The sequence below is a fragment of the Ovis canadensis genome, chromosome 1 (assembly GCF_042477335.2).
Source record: "Ovis canadensis isolate MfBH-ARS-UI-01 breed Bighorn chromosome 1, ARS-UI_OviCan_v2, whole genome shotgun sequence".
NCBI lineage: Eukaryota > Metazoa > Chordata > Mammalia > Artiodactyla > Bovidae > Ovis > Ovis canadensis.
Window position 1 is genome coordinate 167,711,717 of NC_091245.1, and position 15,308 is coordinate 167,727,024.

At 40.2% G+C, this 15,308-nt stretch overlaps 1 protein-coding gene and 1 long non-coding RNA gene across 5 annotated transcripts in view; one reads left to right on the top strand and one right to left on the bottom strand.

The window, feature by feature from the left end:
- CMSS1 (cms1 ribosomal small subunit homolog) overlaps positions 1-15,308 on the top strand; it is a 398,161-nt gene that overhangs the window by 348,636 nt on the left and 34,217 nt on the right. For 3 of the 4 annotated variants that reach the window (XM_069551147.1, XM_069551175.1, XM_069551156.1), the window contains exon 2: positions 7,620-7,708. In XM_069551147.1, the coding sequence (XP_069407248.1) occupies positions 7,620-7,708 (89 nt within the window). Of the gene's footprint in view, positions 1-3,724; positions 3,881-7,619; positions 7,709-15,308 lie in introns of those variants that run through there. The other variant, XM_069551166.1, reaches the window with a different exon arrangement.
- The window catches only part of LOC138419054 (uncharacterized), a 52,282-nt gene continuing 37,522 nt past the window's right edge, over positions 549-15,308 (bottom strand). Inside the window, exons 3-4 of the long non-coding RNA XR_011248849.1 lie at positions 6,638-6,723; positions 549-1,806 (exon numbers count right to left, since the gene is read on the bottom strand). This is a non-coding gene — a long non-coding RNA (uncharacterized lncRNA). The remainder of the gene's footprint in view (positions 1,807-6,637; positions 6,724-15,308) is intronic.

Below are 15,308 nucleotides of genomic sequence, written 5' to 3' on the forward strand. Positions count from 1 at the left end.
AGCCACCAGGGAGGCCCAGCTGATAAAACATAAAAATTCATAAACATATAGCAGATTTGAAAAACATAATTAAGTCTATCCATAATCCTGTATAGAACTGTGCCCCTAACAATTAGATCCTGCATATTCTATTAAAAAAATTTTTAATTGATTGTGTATGGAGGCAGATGGTTACTTATGTGGTGATGATTTCATAATGTATGCAAATATCAAACTACTATGTAATTTACCTGAAATCCACATGATATTGTATGTCAACTATTTAAAATATATTTTTTTAAATAAATATTTATCTGCTAGGTCAGAAGCTGGCAAACTATGACCCATAGCCCAAATCCAAACTGAATGTATTTTTGTTAATAAAATTTATCAGAAAACAGCCACACCCAATCGTTTATATACTGTCTAGGGCTGATTTTGCATAGTAGCAGAATCCAGTAATTAATGACAGAGACCCTATTACTCTGCAAATCCTACAGATTATCTTCTGTGTGGCCCTAAAAACCTAAAAAGTGCATTGATCCCTGTGCTAGAAAATAAAACAAGTCTTTTATTAAAAAGTCTTATTAAATAAGTCTTTTATTTAAAAATGCAGGCCATTTTTCCAACCACAATATAACAAAAAGGTAACTTTAAAAAAATCAGTTTGGAAATGCAACAATACACTTCTAAATAACTCATCAGTCAAAGAAAGTCATTATAGAGTCTTTAACAATATTTAGAATTAAGTAATAATGAAAATGCTATAATATTAAAATGTATGGTATTCAGATTAAGTTAAAAAGTGTTAAGAAAATATATGGACTTCCCCAGTGGCTCAAGAGGAAAAGAATCCACCAGCAATGCAGAAAACACAGAAGGCAACATTTAGTCCCTGGGTCAGGAAGATCCCCTGGAGAAGGATATGGCAACCCCCTCCAGTATCCTTGTTTGAAAAATCCCATGGACAGAAGAGCCTGATGGGTTACAGTCCAAAGGGTCACAAAGAGTTGCACACAACTAACGACTAAGCACACACACACAAGAAATTTTATATCCTTAATGCTTATATCAGATGAAGAAAAACAGTGGGCTAAATATCCAACTACAAAAATTAAGACCTCAATAGAGTATACTTAAAGTAAAGAATCTTATAGTGCACTAGAAATCAAAGAAGCAATAGAAAGCATAATAAAGAACCTAGTTGTTTTTTTTTTTTAAGAAATACATCTCCAAGATAGAACAAGAAAAACAGGTTGCAAATAAAAAATGTGAGAAAAGAAAAAAAAAACATATATACATATAATAATCACCTCTCTCCAATAAATTTGAAAAGTAAAACAACAAATTACCTAGAAAAATATTCAGTTCAGTTCAGTTCAGTCGCTCAGTCGTGTCCGACTCTTGGCGACCCCATGAATCGCAGCACGCCAGGCCTCCCTGTCCATTACCAACTCCCGGAGTTCACTCACTCGCGTCCATCGAGTCAGTGATGCCATCCAGCCATCTCATCCTCTGTCGTCCCCTTCTCCTCCTGCCCCCAATCCCTCCCAGCATCAGAGTCTTTTCCAATGAGTCAACTCTTCGCATGAGGTGGCCAAACTGCTGGAGTTTCAGCTTTAGCATCATTCCTTCCAAAGAAATCCCAGGGCTGATCTCCTTTAGGATGTACTGGTTGGATCTCCTTGCAGTCCAAGGAACTCTCAAGAGTCTTCTCCAACACCACAGTTCAAATGCATCAATTCTTCGGTGCTCAGCTTTCTTCACAGTACAACTCTCATGTCCATACATGACCACTGGAAAAACCATAGCCTTGACTAGATGTACCTTAGTCGGCAAAGAAAAATATTATTTACCAAAATTGAGTTTAAAAAATGAAACATCTAAATAATTATATAACCATTAGTAATTGAAGCATTTGTTAAAACATACCTACAAAAAGAATACTACACTCTGCTTCTTTTACTAACAGATTTTACCAAATATCAATAAACAGGTCATCTTAACTATATACAAATACTTCAGAGAACAGAAAATGAGGAGACGTTCCCAACCCTTTTATGAAGTTAAAAAAGGTGAAAGTGGTAGTTGCTCAGTCATGTCTGACTCTCTGCAACCCCATGGACTGTAGCCTACCAGGCTCCTCTGTCTATGGAATTCTCCTGGCAAGAATACTAGACAGGGTAGCCATTCTCTTCTCCAGGGGTGTTCCCCACCCAGGGATTGAATCCATGTCTCCTGCTTGCAGGCAGATTTTTTACCATCTGTGCTACCAGGAAAGCCCTTTTATGTAGCTAATATAACCTCAATACTTAAACAAGACAGGAACAATACTAGGAAGGAAAATTATCTAAATAAATGTCTAAAATAAAATAGTAGCCAAAATATAACCAACATTATTAAAAAAGAAATCTATCTTGACAAATTGGGGTTTATCCTAGGAATAGCAAGAATGGTTTATTTAATATTAGACAACTTATTTTTACAGTTTTCCACATTAACAGATTATAGGAGAAGCCCATAAGATCATCTCAATTAATGCAAAAACAAAAAGCATTGCATTAAGCTTAACACCTATTCATGGTTTTATTTATTTTTTGCGGGGGGGCATGTGGACCTTTTTTTTAAAGTCTTTATTGCATGTGTTACAATATTGCTTCCGTTTCATGTTTTGGTCCTTTTTTCTTGTTTTATGGCTACTAGGCATGTGGGATCTTAGCTCCCCTACCAGGGATCAGACTCAAAACCCCTGCATTGGAAGGTGAAGTCTTAACCACTAGACCACCAGGGAAGTCTCCCTATTCATGGTTTTAAAATGAAAGGACAAACAAACCTCTTAGCAAACAGAATAGAAGGAAATGTCATTTAGCTAAACATTTAGCTAATAAGCACCATCTTCTCATGCAAGGGTAGTGTGAGGGTTAAGCTTGTAGACTCAGGCATTAAAAAGTTAGCTTCTATCATTATTTTTTACAGTTGGGCTTATTGAGGAATAATTTACATAGTAAATAACTTACATAGTAAAATTAACCCATTTTTGTGTATGATTCCATGAGTTTTTTGTAATGCAACCCACTCCAGTATTCTTGTCTGGAGAATCCCATATACAGAAGAGCCTGGCAGGCTACAGTCCATAGGGTCACAAAGAGTCAGACGCAACTGAGCACATACTGACTGACTGACTGTTCTGTAACCACTACCACAATTAAGATATAGGACATTTCCAACAGCCCCAGAAGTTTCCCGTCTCCAGTCCCCAGTAACTATTGATCTGTTTTTTATTCCTATAGTTTTGCCTTCTCTAGTACCACACATTATATGGCCTTTTGATTCTGGCTTCTTTTGCTTAGTGTCATGCTTTTGAAACTTACCAGGTTGTGTGTTTCAGGAATTTATTCTGCTGAGAAAATATGAGAACCATAGGGGAGTTAAGCAGGTCTATAGCTAGGGCAGATCTAAGTTTTGTGAGGCCTGAATCTTATGCAGTTTGGTGGGGTGGGGCCTCTCAGAAAAAGAATACAAAATTACAGATTCAAAATAAGATATGAAATACATTGTTTTAAATAAGAAATCATAACAGTACTGTTATAAACACAAGAATTCTGAAAAGTTTTATTTTATTCATTTTCATTAGATATGAAAAAAAATTTTTTTAACTGTAAAATGCTTTATCTAATATATTCCTATATGAGAGAGACTTTCCATTTTGAACACACAAAACGAGAACCTAATTTTCTGCTTACAGTTTTACATTTCTGATGATTAGAAGAATTTTCCACTGACTAGTTTCTGGTTTCATTCATCCCAAACCTGCTTTCTCCTCCACTTCCTGCATCATTCCAAGGAAGGAGGCATCACAATCCACAACTTCTGGCCCTGCACACTTTGTGTCAGATGTCTGGTAAGTTGGCATAGGGTGGTAGGAATATTCCTGGAAACATTCCTACACCAGGACAGCCTGCAATAGTTTAACTATAGGCTTTATGATTATGAGCCTTATTATAAGGTTATATTATAATATTTCATTAAACTCAGAGTCTGTCCAATCATCTCCCTCTAATTGGATCCCCAGAATGCTCACTCCAGCTCCAACATCACTCACTAGGATAGCAACAGAGATGAGTTCTGAGTGGAAATAGACAGTGGTCTACTGTATTTATTTTAATCCCCATATATCTGTATTTTGCTAATTTTTAAAGGAAAATTAACTCTGATCCACTGCCAGTACTCTCCCTAGGGACTTGAAGGAGTCCATGCAAGCAAATACTTAGAAGCTTTCAGAAGTTGCTGAGAAATTGGATTTCTGATACTTCTCATGAAGAGGACAAAGACAGGGATTGAAGGAAAAAGATATGTGCAACTTTTAATTTTAGCTTTTTGCTCTTTTCGCCTGGGGTTGAAAAAGAACAGTGTACTTGACTCCACTTCTGGAAGAGTTTAACGAATCCCATCTGGTTGTGTCATTTTTTTAATGTAGATCCTCAGGGAGTTGGAAACAAGGCGGCCTGTCCTGGGGACCCCACTCCATGGGCTGAATCAGCCACTGGGACTGAGTGGCGCAGTCCTGGCTTCAATTCCTCAAATGCCAGCAGTCCTGGAGGGATCTAGATGCTGGAGCCAGGCTGGCTAGATTGGGTCCCCATGCTGTTCTTGTCATACTTTCTTAATGGAAATCACAGAACTAGCATCTTTACTTCAGAAGAGCAGTTTTCTTTTTGGAACTAAAAAGCATCACAGGCTAAAGAGACAACTAATTTATTCAACCTTTGTCTGATATTAATATCTGATATATATAAATATGATGTTAATGTATGCTGATATTAATATAATCAGTAGAGTATAATGTTTTAATATAACCCCTGCTTTTTTATTGATATTTACATGTTACATTTCATCCATCATTTTGCTTTCAGCTATACTGTTATATTTGAGATAAGCTTCTTATAAATAGCATATAGCTGTATGCATGCTCAGTCATGTCCGACTCTTTGCAACCCCATGGACTATAGCCTGGCTGGCTCCTCTGTCCATGGAATATTCTAGGCAAGAATACTGGAATGGGTTGCCATTTCCTACTCCAGGGGATCTTCCTGATCCAGGAACTGAACCCATGTCTCCTACATTGCAGTCAGGTTCTTTACCACTGAGCCATCCGGGAAGCCCCAGCATACATGTTTTTTAATCCACTTTGTCAGTCTCTGTCTTTAAACTGGTGTGTTTAGATCATTTAAATTTATATAATTATTGATATGTTGGGATTCAAATCTGTCACTTTATTTCATCTTTTCTGTTTATTTGCTGTTTCTTGTTTATCTTTCCTGCCTTCTTGTGAGTTACTTGAACTTTTTAGAATTCTGTTTTGATTTGTCTTAATATTTTTGAGTGTACCTCTTTGTATAGCTTTTTTAGTGGTTGCTAAAACACTAGTGTAGGTGTTGGCCTCATTACCACTGGGCAGTATGGAGAGTCCTGATTCTCAACTAGGCTTTCCCTGACCCTAGTGGGAAAGAGAGGTGCCCTTCATTACTACCAGGAGGAGGTGTAAGTCCAGGCTCACAACATGTTCTCCACTGAACTGCATTGGTGGTGGCGGTGCTAGAGAACAGGGCTTTCCCGCAACCCGTCAGGGATGAAAATCTCTTCAGGAGTTCAGTCCCTACTTGACCACTTCTGACCACCACCCTGAGGGAAGGTAGAAGAAAAGTTGGGGTGCCTCATTACAGCCAGACAAAGGTGGAAGGCTTGGACCCCCACTCAGCCTTTGCTGGTGTAGGCAGGGTCACAGCTTTTCTGTTGTGTTTGGCTGGAATCAAGTAGTTGTTATCTAAAGGTTTTCAGTCTTGGTAGGCTGTCTTTTTCCTGGTCATTTTGTTAAATATAGCATACGTTTGTTGGGGCTTTTATTTTTCTGCTCTCACTTAGCATTTCCAAGTTACTAGCTTCTTTAGCTCCAAGTCTGAGATAATGAGCTAAAAGAAAATCTACTGAGCTCACCACTGTGTTGTTCCCTAGGCCTCAAGGTCCCTAGCCGGTCTGACTTCTCTCCACCTTTCAGAGATTTCCTCTGTTTGTTTTATGTATAATGTTCAGGGGTTTTCGCTGTAACTTAACAGGAGGAATAGGGGAAAATATGACTACTACTACTTTCTTCCCAGAAGCAGTTCTATAAATACTTTTAGTGCCAGCTTAATCATTCATTTAAAAAGCCCTGCTAATCTTCTACCTGCTGCTGCTTCATTGGGTAGAGTCCTTTTTTTCACTCTACACAGTTATTAAGCAGGATTCTCCTGAAAAACAGAAGCAATAGGGAAATAGATATCTTTGCTACATATCTATCTATATTTATTGTTCTCTCTCTTTGTCTCTCTGTCACGTGTGTGTATGTGTTTAAAGGAGTTAGCTCATGCAGTTATGGAGGCTGTCAGGCCCCAAGATCAGCAGAGTGGACTGACAAGCTGGCCACCCTGGAGAGCCAATTGTTTAGTTGCAATTCTAGTCAGAAGGCTTTGAGAAACAGGAGAGCTGATGGTATAGTTCCAGCCCATTTGCCTGCAGGCTCCAGATCCAGGAAGAGCCAAATGTTTCATTTCAAGTCCAAAGGCAGAAAAAATTATCTTACTCAGTGTGGGTCATACTTTTAGTCCTATTCCAGCCATACCTGATTGGATATATCCTTCCACATTAGGGAGGGCAGTCAGCTTTATTCATTCCACCCATTCAGATGTTAATCTCAACCGGAAACACCTACAGAGAAACATCAGAGTAATGTTTGACCAAATATCTGGACCACCCTGTGGCCCAATCAAGTTTATACATAAAACTAACCATCTCAGGACTACCGGACTAGTTAATCTGTACCTAAATATGAATTCTGACCAGTATTACTCAAGACCCACATTTTGGACTTTGAGATGTACAGAAAAACTCAAAGGGAGTGAGTGAAGTCTTTCAAAGATTCAAAAATGTGTTCAGATAGAACAGCCACTAAAATCTGGAAGACAGGATAGCATTATGGGAAGTAAAAAACTTATGGTTACCATGTTTCTTTAAAAGAGCTTTTTAAACAGAAAAATTGTTTAAAACTTTTTTTTCCTGATTCTTAGGATAAGAATTTACTTTTTCCAGTGTTGAAAGATTTTATAAGTTTAAAATAAGAATTTCTCATGATGTATAATCTTTTGTCACGTTTTCTTTCGTTACCCCTGGGGCCAACACACAGGTGTTGAGAGCTGGCTGGTTCTCAGTACAGGCAGCGTCACTTGTGGGGGAAGAGTTTGGACTCAGATAGATCTGGGTTCCCAGGTATGTGACCTAGGGCAAATTACTTTATCCCTGCAAGGAACAACTTTTCTATCTGAAAATGAAGAGTTCAACCAGGGAACTCAGTGTGTGTTCCTTAATTAAACAGGCTCAGTTTTAGACATCTGAATAATCTTCATTTGTGCAGTTTTATAAATAACACTGCCTCCTTGGTTCTTCAATCGCTTTCTTCATTTTAGAATTTTCTTAGATTCAGCTTCTTAGAGCTAAAATTAAGGAGTCAAGGGACAGAACCCTCTGAAAAAACATTACCAAGATTATGCTAGAAATGGGAGAACGAGAGAGGTGCTTTTCTAATTTTTAGTCATTATGTTTCCTAGGAGCATCAGATGGTGAAGGAGGAGGAGACACGGAAATGACTCAGCAGGAGACAGCTCCAGGTCCTGCCCCGTCAAAGAAAATCAAACTGGTGAGAGTCACAATTATTGGCTCTGAAATCAGCCTCTTCCCTTCTGCAGCATTCCCTGTGTTCCAGCGCCAGTTGTGGGTGGGGTTTGAGGGATGCTTGTACCTTCTCTGCCTTTGAAAGAGTCAGGCTTCATTAATTACAGACCAACAAGGTAAATTTTCCCTCTAGTGGTTTGTGGTTTTTTTAATAATAGAAATGTATTGTATAATAATGATATCTCAGATTCTTGTAGTATATTCTTACCAAAGACCCAGCCTTATTCTTTTGGGTATCGTTCCTAGGAGGAGACAAATAGCATAAATATAGGCAAGATGAGCCCCGCACCAATACATGATCTCAGGGCCAAACCATGCTGTGAGGAGGCTCTCAGGGCCGCATGACTGTCTAGCACCATGTCTGTTGTGCGAATTCTTATCAGAGATTCTCCACCTTCGTATTACCACAAGTGGGAATCTGATAAACTTTGCTCCTTGGGCTTATGATCTTTTATTGCCTTTTCATTCTTTTTACTGGCCACTCACATCCATTTGCAGCTTTTTCACCTTATGTGTCCCTCCAACCGAATTGGCAACCATGTGTGATTTTTAAAGGACTACCTACTGTCAGTCCAAAGTCACCATCTCCTTCTCAGGAATGATTTGTGATCTTATTCATTGTTGTTGTGTATTCACTAAATCACGTCCTACTCTTTGTGACCCTCTGGACTGTAGCCTGCCAGGCTCCTTTGTTCTTGGGACTTCCCGGGCAAGACTACTGGAGTGTGTTGCTATTTCCTTCTCTGGGAGATCTTCCCAACCCAGGGGTCAAACCCGGCTTTCCTGCTTTGGGAGGCAGATTCTTTACCACTGAGCCACCAGGGAAGCCCATTCTCATTGTAGGTGGCCCTAAACTCATTCTACTAGAGGGTGACTCTACTCAAAGTTTGTGACCAGGCTTAGGATAACTGTGGGAAGCAGTTTTTGCGTTGCGTTTACCTGCAAGCTATGATTCCTTGGGCAAGTTAAACTCTCTGTGCCTCATCTCTCTATTGGTAAAATGATATTAATTGTATTTTCTTCACAGAGTTGTTGCGGGGATTAAATGATTAAGCTCTTTAAACAGTGGTTGGCAAAGAGTAAGCACTGAAGTGATAAATGTTATAGTGAAATAAATATACTTCAGGTCTTTTATTTTTTCTTTGCGGGGTGGGGGGTGCAGAAAAACTTACATAGTTAATGTATAATCCATCTTGGTTTTCTCTCCACTCATTAAATATTTAACTCCAACGTCCTGTATAAATTTCAGTTTTAACCATTCTTTCTAAGACCTACAGGTTAACATCTTTAGCTTTTCAATTTATCTCACCAAGATGGGGTTTGATTTTTATCTTAACTTACTCCACTGACCACACCATAGTCATGCCTTCTTTAACCTCCGCCTCTAATCGGTGCCTCACTGCAGAACTTGTTTCCCAGTATCCTTTGTAGCCCATTGACTTTCTTTTTCCTTACTTTCTCCCTTGATTTTCTTTTTGATTGCACCTCACTTTTTCTGGGCTCTTTGGTGAAAGAATAAATTTGCTTTAATAAGCTCACTCAGGTCTGAATCTGTACTCTTTTTATTGGCAGAGCTTTCGCCTTGCTGAATATCCACCTATTTTTTTTACCTTCTTCCTCCCTGAGTCTTCTTTTCCCACGATCAAGTTAGGTAAATGACAGAGAACCACAGGAAGAAAAGAGAAAAACTGAGGAAGAAAAAGTTAAACATGTTCTTAATTGCCGTGAGCATTCACCTATCTTTCAGCAACCCGTTTCAATAACAGTAAAACAATTGGTTGAGCACTCAGCACAGGCGCTGTGTAAGGTCATGACTCACAATCTTCACAGCTGCCCTGGGAGGGCAGGGAGATCCCATTTGACAAAGAACCTGAAGCTCAGAGTAAGGGGTACCAGGAGTTATGACCCATTTGACTGCCTTCAAGGCACTCCCTGAGAATGACACTGCTTCCAGTTCCCTTTCCACCTGTCCTTCCTCATTCAGCTTGGAAAAATTAGATTTACTGCGTCATCAAGTGCTTTGTTGGTCACATACCATCGGTATTTTCTGCTAAGGGAAAAAAAAATCACAAAAAATTAAGATTCGACTGTTCATTTTAACCTCTTTCACCCTGCTCTGATTTCTTTTGCTAACAAATAGCTTTAAAGAATCAAGGTCCTAGGTAGACACAGGGCCCTAATCACTCTCCCAGGCCTGTCTTTACTGCCCTGATCAGAGAATTCACACAGGGATCTCCTTGTGCCCTCTGCCTTATTTAAGTGTTATCCATCTCACTCCCCGGTCTCCCCACCAGGCTGTACACCTCTGTGCATCTTCACTGCCGCTGGCACAGAACCTCCCCTGAACTGACACTCATTTGTGAAAAGGAGGCATGAATGACTAGACTGGAATCCCAGTTTTCTTACCACTCTTCCCATCTCAAGCCTTCATGTCCCAGCTGTGAGGCATCAGCTCCCTGACTCTGCAGCCAGTGGAGCCCCCTGACCCTTGTCCTATCATCAGCCCCTCCTTGAAGGGTCCCCCACCTTGATACTAGAGCTGGGAATCTTTCCTCTTCCAGCCCTAGTACCACACAGTCCCTTGAGCTCCTCTCTGGCCTCCCCGTCCTGTCTCCTGATGCTCTGCTCCCTCTGGAACACATCTCATCACCCCAAGGACCACCTTTTCATCAGGCTGACTGTGCTTTCTTGAGTCCTCCTCAAGCTGTTTATGCACATAAAGGTTGAGTCTCCAGCTAGTCCATAAGCACCTTCAGTTCAGTTCAGTCGCTCAGTTGTGTCCGACTCTTTGCGACCCCATGAATCGCAGCATGCCAGGCCTCGCTGTCCATCACCAACTCCCAGAGTTCACTCAGATTCACATCCATCAAGTCAGTGACACCATCCAGCCATCTCATCCTCTGTCGTCCCCTTCTCCTCCTGCCCCCAATCCCTCCCAGAATCAAAGTCTTTCCAATGAGTCAACTGTTCGCATGAGGTGGCCAAAGTACTGGAGTTTCAGCTTTAGCATCATTCCTTCCAAAGAAATCCCAGGGCTGATCTCCTTCAGAATGGACTGGTTGGATCTCCTTGCAGTCCAAGGGACTCTCAAGAGTCTTCTCCAACACCACAGTTCAAAAGCATCAATTCTTCGGCTCTCAGCACTCTTCACAGTCCAACTCTCACATCCATACTTGAGTACTGGAAAAACCATAGCCTTGACTAGGCAGACCTTAGTCGGCAAAGTAATGTCTCTGCTTTTGAATATGCTATCTAGGTTGGTCATAACTTTTCTTCCAAGGAGTAAGCATCTTTTAATTTCATGGCTGCAATCACCATCTGCAGTGATTTTGGAGCCCCCCAAAATAAAGTCTGACACTGTTTCCACTATTTCCCCATCTGTTTCCCATGAAGTGATGGGACCAGATGCCATGATCTTCGTTTTCTGAATATTGAGCTTTAAGCCAACTTTTTCACTCTCCTCTTTCACTTTCATCAAGAGACTTTTTAGTTCCTCTTCACTTTCTGCCATGAGGGTGGTGTCATCTGCATATCTGAGGTTATTGATATTTTTCCCGGCAATCTTGATTCCAGATTGTGTTTCTTCCAGTCCAGCGTTTCTCATGATGTACTCTGCATAGAAGTTAAATAAGCAGGGTGACAATATACAGCCTTGACGTACTCCTTTTCCTATTTGGAACCAGTCTGTTGTTCCATGTCCAGTTTTTTCATTTGTGTCCACTGTGGTAGCCTAGCACAGCCATAGGTGCATGATTTGTTTGGCACATATAACCAAGTATTTGTTTTCTAACAGTAATTTTATTTTTTTTTCCTGGATAAAAAAGGAAAATAAAAGAAATTATTTTTTGCTATATTTAAGTTTTGAATTTTTTTTTCAGATTCACTTAGTTGTTTGCTGTTCTTTAAGGTTTTTTGTTTGTTTGTTTTGATTTTTTAAACTTGCATAGTAGCTGCCTGGCCTTATGCTTTTAGCTGTAATGCACATTTAGACTTTAATATCACCAGGTGAGAGTATGTGTCCAGTTGGATGGTGTTTCCTCCTTTGCCATAGCTGGGCCTGCATTTCTCTTACTGAGTCTACATCTCCCATCTGTCCAGTTTTTCAAGCAGCAGATTTATAACTTTATAAAAGTTTTTTACCCTTACAACTACATCATCTCTAGCAACCATTTTACATCTGAATAATCATCCTTGGCCTCCTTAATAATGTGAGTATAAAGATTTGCCAAGAGTTCTTTTTTTTTTTTTCCGAATACTGCTTCCAAAATAAATCATGAACTCCCCTACTTCTAGAGATTGCATCACCCACTTTCCTCCTCAACATCAGTCATTTCAGAGCTAGCCCTTAGTGACTTTGTAATTATGGTTCCCAGAATGTAATCCCTTATGAGGGATTTCGTGACTTTTCATTGATGCCTCCATGATGTCAGTAGTCTTTTAATGGTTCCATGACCCATCCTCTCCCCCTCAGAGACCACACTGAACTTCTTTTTTCTTGAACTAGCTTTTTGTTTATCTCCTTGGATCATAAAAGAATCTTCAGCAAGAGTACTTATCACTTTCCCCTCTTATCTTTCTCACTGCAGCATATTTTTACTAGTTATTTTCACAGTGATCATTTCATATCTCTCCTGCTCTTTAACTTCAGTATTATTCTTGATGAAGAAAAAAGAGGACTGTGTCCTGTCCACTCTCTGATTTACCTTCTTCCTTTCCATACGGTGTCGCAATGCTCTCTCTCTTTGTAATAATCTCTTGTTGCATAACAAATTACGTCCAAAGTTAGTAGCTTAAAACAGAGAAGGTTCCTTATCTCAGCTTCTGTTACCTATATCTTATCAGTCATCAGTCAGGTTATGAGCTGAGGGTTAGTGGCTCCACTGTGAAGAAGCCTCCTCAAAACTCATTCAGGTGGCTGTTGTCAGGCCTCACTTCCTCCATCAGAGGACAAACAGACTAAAAACCACGATCACAGCAAACTAACGAATCTAATCACATGGACCACAGCCTTGTCCAGCTCAATGAAACTATGAGCCCTGCCGTGTAGGGCCACCCGAGATGGACGGGTCATGGTGGAGAGTTCTGACAAAATGTGGTCCACAGGACCACTGGCAAACCACTTCAATATTCTTGCCTTGAGAAACTGATGAACAGTATCAAAAGGCAAAAAGATAAGACACTGAAAGATAAACTCCCCAGGTCAGTAGGTGCCCAGTATCATACTGGAGATCAGGGAGAAATAACTCCAGAAAGAATGAGGAGAAGGAGCCAAAGCAAAAACAGCATGCAGGTGTGGATGTGACTGGTGATGGAAGCAAGGTCTGATGCTATAAAGAGCAATATTGCATAGGAACCTGGAATGTTAGTTCCCTGAATCAAGGCAAATTGGAAGTGGTCAAACAGGAGATGGCAAGAGTGAATGTTGACATTTTAGGAACTAAAATGGACTGGAATGGGTGAATTTAACTCAGATGACCATTATATCAACTACTGTGGGCAAGAATCCCTTAGAGGCAATGGAGTAGCCATCATAGTCAACAAAAAAGTCCGAAATGCAGTACTTGGATGCAGTCTCAAAAATGACAGAATCACAGTAATCCAAGTCTATGCCCCAACCAGTAATGCTGAAGAATCTGAAGTTGAGTGGTTCTATGAATACCTGCAAGACCTTTTAGAATTAACACCCAAAGAAGATGTCCGTTTCATTATAGGGGACTGGAATGCAAAAGTAGCAAGTCAAGAAACACCTGGAGTAACAGGCAAATTTGGCCTTGGGGTACAGAATGAAGCAAGGCAAAGGCTAATAGAGTTTCGCCAAGAGAACACACTGGTCATAGCAAACACCGTCTTCCAACAACACAAGAGAAGACTCTACACATGGACATCACCAGATGGTCAATACCAAAATCAGATTGATTATATTCTTTGCACCCAAAGATGGAAAGCTCTAGACAATCAGCAAAAACAAGACCAGGAGCTGACTGGCTCAGATCTTGAACTCCTCACTGCCATATTCAGACTTAAATCAAAGAAAGTAGGCAAAACCACTAGACCATTCAGGTATGACCTAAATCAGATCCCTAACGATTATACAGTGGAAGTGAGAAATAGAGGGACTAGATCTGATAGAGTGCCTGATGAACTATGGACAGAGGTTCGTGACATTGTACAGGAGACAAGAATCAAGACAATCCCCAAGAGAAATAAATGCAAAAAAGCAAAATGGCTGTCTGAGGAGGCCTTACAAATAGCTGTGAAAAGAAGAAAAGCAAAAAGCAAAGGAGAAAAGGAAAGATATATCCATTTGAATGCACAGTTCCACAGAATAGCAAAGAGAGATAATAAAGCCTCCCCAGTGATCAGTGCAAAGAAATAGAGGAAAACAATAGAATGGGAAAGACTAGAGAGCTCTTCAAGAAAATTAGAGATACCAAGGGAACATTTCATGCAAAGATGGGCCCAATTAAGGACAGAAATGGTATGGACCTAACAGTGAGTGAAGTCACTCAGTCATGCCTGACTCTTTTTGACCCCATGGACTGTAGCCTACAAGGCTCCTCTGTCCATGGAATTTTCCAGGCAAGAAACCCCACATTACTGGTGTGGGTTGCCATTTCCTTCTCCAGGGATGGACCTAAAAGAAGCAGAAGATATTAAGAAGAGGTGGCAAGACTACATAGAACTCTACAAAAAAGATCTTCATGACCCAGATAACAACAATGGTATGTATGATCAGTCACCTAGAGCCAGATATCCTGGAATGTGAGTCAAGTGGGCCTTAGGAAGCATCACTATGAACAAAGCTAGTGGAGGTGATAGAATTCCAGTTGAGCTATTTCTGATTCTACAAGATGATGCTGTGAAAGTGCTGCACTCAATATGCCAGCAAATTTGGAAAACTCAGCAGTGGCCACAGGACTGGAAAAGGTCAGTTTTCATTCCAGTCCCAAAGAAAGGCAATGCCAAAGAATGCTCAAACTACCTCACAATTGCACTCATCTCACACCCTAACAAAGTAATGCCCAAAATTCTCCAAGCCAGGCTTCAGCAATACGTGAACTGTGAACTCCCTGATGTTCAAGCTGGTTTTAGAAAAGGCAGAGGAACCAGAGATCAAATTACCAACATCTATTGGATCATGGACAAAGCAAGAGAGTTCCAGAAAAACACCTATTTTGACTGTGTGGATCACAATAAACTGTGGAAAATTCTGAAAGAGATGAGAATACCAGACCACCTGACCTGCCTCTTGAGAAACCTGTATGCAGGTCAGGATGCAACAGTTAGAACTGAACACAGAACAACAGACTGGTTCCAAATTGGAAAAGAAGTACGTCAAGGCTGTATATTGTCACCCTGCTTATTTAACTTATATGCAGAGTACATCATGAGAAACACTGGGCTAGATGAACCAAAGCTGGAATCAGGATTGCTGGGAGAAATATCAATAACCTCAGATATGCAGATGACACCACCTGTATGGCAGAAAGTAAAGAAGAATTAAAGAGCCTCTTGATGAAAGTGAAAGAGGAGAGTGAAAAAGTTGGCTTAAAACTCAACATTCA